This window comes from Pteropus vampyrus, unplaced genomic scaffold (assembly GCF_000151845.1).
Source record: "Pteropus vampyrus isolate Shadow unplaced genomic scaffold, Pvam_2.0 Scaffold235, whole genome shotgun sequence".
NCBI classification, from domain to species: domain Eukaryota; kingdom Metazoa; phylum Chordata; class Mammalia; order Chiroptera; family Pteropodidae; genus Pteropus; species Pteropus vampyrus.
This window is the reverse complement of record NW_011889016.1, coordinates 689,358-691,912: the sequence shown is the minus strand read 5'-3', so window position 1 is coordinate 691,912 and position 2,555 is coordinate 689,358. Positions and strand designations below refer to the sequence as shown.

The 2,555-nt window shown below is 60.2% G+C and overlaps 1 protein-coding gene across 1 annotated transcript in view; it reads left to right on the top strand.

Annotated features, from left to right (window-relative positions):
- Positions 1-2,555, top strand: part of SLC6A3 (solute carrier family 6 member 3) — a 66,074-nt gene that overhangs the window by 29,536 nt on the left and 33,983 nt on the right. The window contains 1 exon segment of the mRNA XM_023519756.1: positions 1,857-1,995. Coding sequence (XP_023375524.1) covers positions 1,857-1,995 — 139 coding nt within the window.

Sequence of the window (2,555 nt, the reverse complement as noted above, 5' to 3'; positions counted from 1 at the left end):
GGTTGTTGTTGACTTTTAGGAGTTTTCATATATTCTGGATATTAATCCCTCATCCGATATGCAATTTGCGAATATTTTCTCCCATTCCGTGGGTTGGCTTTTTACTCCGTGGATAATGTCCTTTGATGCGCGAAAGTTTTAAATTTTGATGAAGTCAATTTATCTACTTTTTCTTTGATTGCTTGCACTTTTGGTGTCACATCAAAAATCCCATTGCCAAAAAAGAAACACCAACAGCAACGACAACAAACTGAGCTCGCAGAGCCGCACCTGCACGGCGGTGCCGGAGGCAGGAGGTGGGGTTGGGAGACATGGGCCAACTGGCTTCCTCGTTCATCTGATTATTCAAATAAATTGAACGTTTTTATTAAAAATCCATTGCCAAAGCCAAGACCTTGAAGATTTGCCCCTGCGTTTCCATCCAAGAGTTTCACAGTTTCGGCTCTAACGTTTAGTCTCAGCCGTCGAGTGAATTTTCGCCTTTAGTGTGAGGAAGCTATTGATCAGTTGTCTTCGGGGGGTGGTTGCGTTTTTCTGCTTCTTGTCATAGCTGTCATCTTTGTCTCTGCTAGACTCCACGAGCTCTGTGTTCACGGGGATGTAGATTTCGGGGGGTCCTCACTCTGGCAGGAAGTTAGTTTTCTCCGTTTGCAGCGTTTTGCTGACACGCGTCTGGGCAGCCTTTGCTTCAGGAAAGGTGCGTCCGCTCTGCTGCGGGGCCTCCCAGGACCCGCCGGGCTCCCCGCATGACCAGCAAGCCACCTGCCCTGGCTGGAGGCAGCTTGGTGGTCCTCAGCCCCGCGTGAGCTCTGGGGCCTGCAGCGCCTCATCGCATGGCAGGGTAAAGGTGTCACACCTTTGCCAAGGTCGGCGACACCCCAGGCCATTGCTGCTTGGTCCTCCAGACCACTTACAGCTCCAGACATTTCTGCGTTTCAGCCCCAAACCACCTTACCCAGCCACCTTTCGCTGTCCCTCGGGAAGTATTGGCCCTGCCTGTGTCCCACGGTGTCCTGTTGTGACGCTGTGGCCGTCCCAAGCAATGCTGGCGCGTGCTCCCTTCTGCGGCTGACAGCATCTGCGGGGGCCTGTCCTCTGAGTTGTCCGTGGGATTTCAAATGGCATCAGACAAGAGGAATTTTTGAACTTGGGGAGGAGATGTGACTGGTACAGACAAAGTGCCAGTTCCGTAAGTGGCTGGAAAAGTCTAAGGTGAAACCAGAGTGTGGGGTGTCCTAGGAGTAGCTTTGTGAGCAAGTCCCCGAGGAGAGCCAGGCGCTTCCTCCGAGCCGGGCCCTTGGGCCTTGGAGGCGGACACTCCTGTGGGCCCTCGTGCTCCTTTCCCAGGCAGACAGGTAGATGGCCATCTGCCGCCAAGCTGAGGTGTGACCGTGCACGTGTGTGCGAGGCGCGGCAAGGCCGCCCAGGTGCGCCCAGGTCAGGGCCCCCTGCGGCCACCTTCCAGCCCTGCGGCCCCCCTCCACAGGGCGACCGGCCTGAGGCGGCGGCTCCTGTTGGTGAGACGAGGCTCTAGGTGACAAGGCCTAACTGGGGGCTATGGCAGCAGACACACAGCTGGGGCCAAGGTGGGGAGAAAGGAGGGAAAGATGCTGGAAGGCAGGCCCCAGGTGAGGCAGGCCCCAGGTGAGGCAGGCCCAGGTGAGGTGGGCCTGAGAAGGGCAGACCCTGGGCGAGGCAGACCCCAGGCGAGGCGGGCCCCTTTCTCAGTGTGACTCCACGCCCGCCCCCATCACGGCCCTCTGAGTGGAGCCTCGGGGCCTGCAGCCGGTCCTCGCTGCTGTCCCGTGGGCCGTGGGCGGGAGGCAGCGCCCTCCAGGACCCCCCTCCCCCTGCAGGCGCGGGGTGCTGCACCTGCACGAGAGCCACGGCATCGACGACCTGGGCCCTCCCCGCTGGCAGCTCACGTCCTGCCTGCTGCTGGTCGTCACCCTGCTGTACTTCAGCCTGTGGAAGGGCGTGAAGACTTCCGGGAAGGTGAGGCTGCAGCCCTGGCTGTCGGGTGCACGGGGACCACGCCTGGCTGGGGACTGGATGGGAAGGTGAGGCTCAGCCCGACGGGGCAGGCACGGCCCTGGCTGTCGGGTGCACGGGGACCACGCCTGGCTGGGGACTGGACAGGTCAGCGGGAGCTCAGTGGGGAGGTGCCCCCGGCAGAGTCTGCGGCGTGAACACGAGCACGACATAAACGTTTTGTGACGAAGGTATCTTGGTTATCGTGGGCAAGCAAAGCAATTCTGAGCAGGCCGTGTCCCCCGCCTGTGACAGCACGCGCAGCGCCGTGCCAGCACGGGGCCCTCCCGGTCGCGATGGGTGCCTCTCCCCCACAGCCCAGGGTCCCTCTGTGACACGTGATCCAGGTGCACGCTCGCCGCCAGTGAAATCCGCTCACATCTCATCAGAAACCGGGCCTCAGCCTCCTACCCCTGCTGTGACAGACCAAACGGGAGCAGGAATGTCACTCGCTTGCCAAACCGTCTGTCCCGGTCTAATCCCCAGGACAGTCGCGCAGCGCAGACGGCCTTGGCGGTCTCACC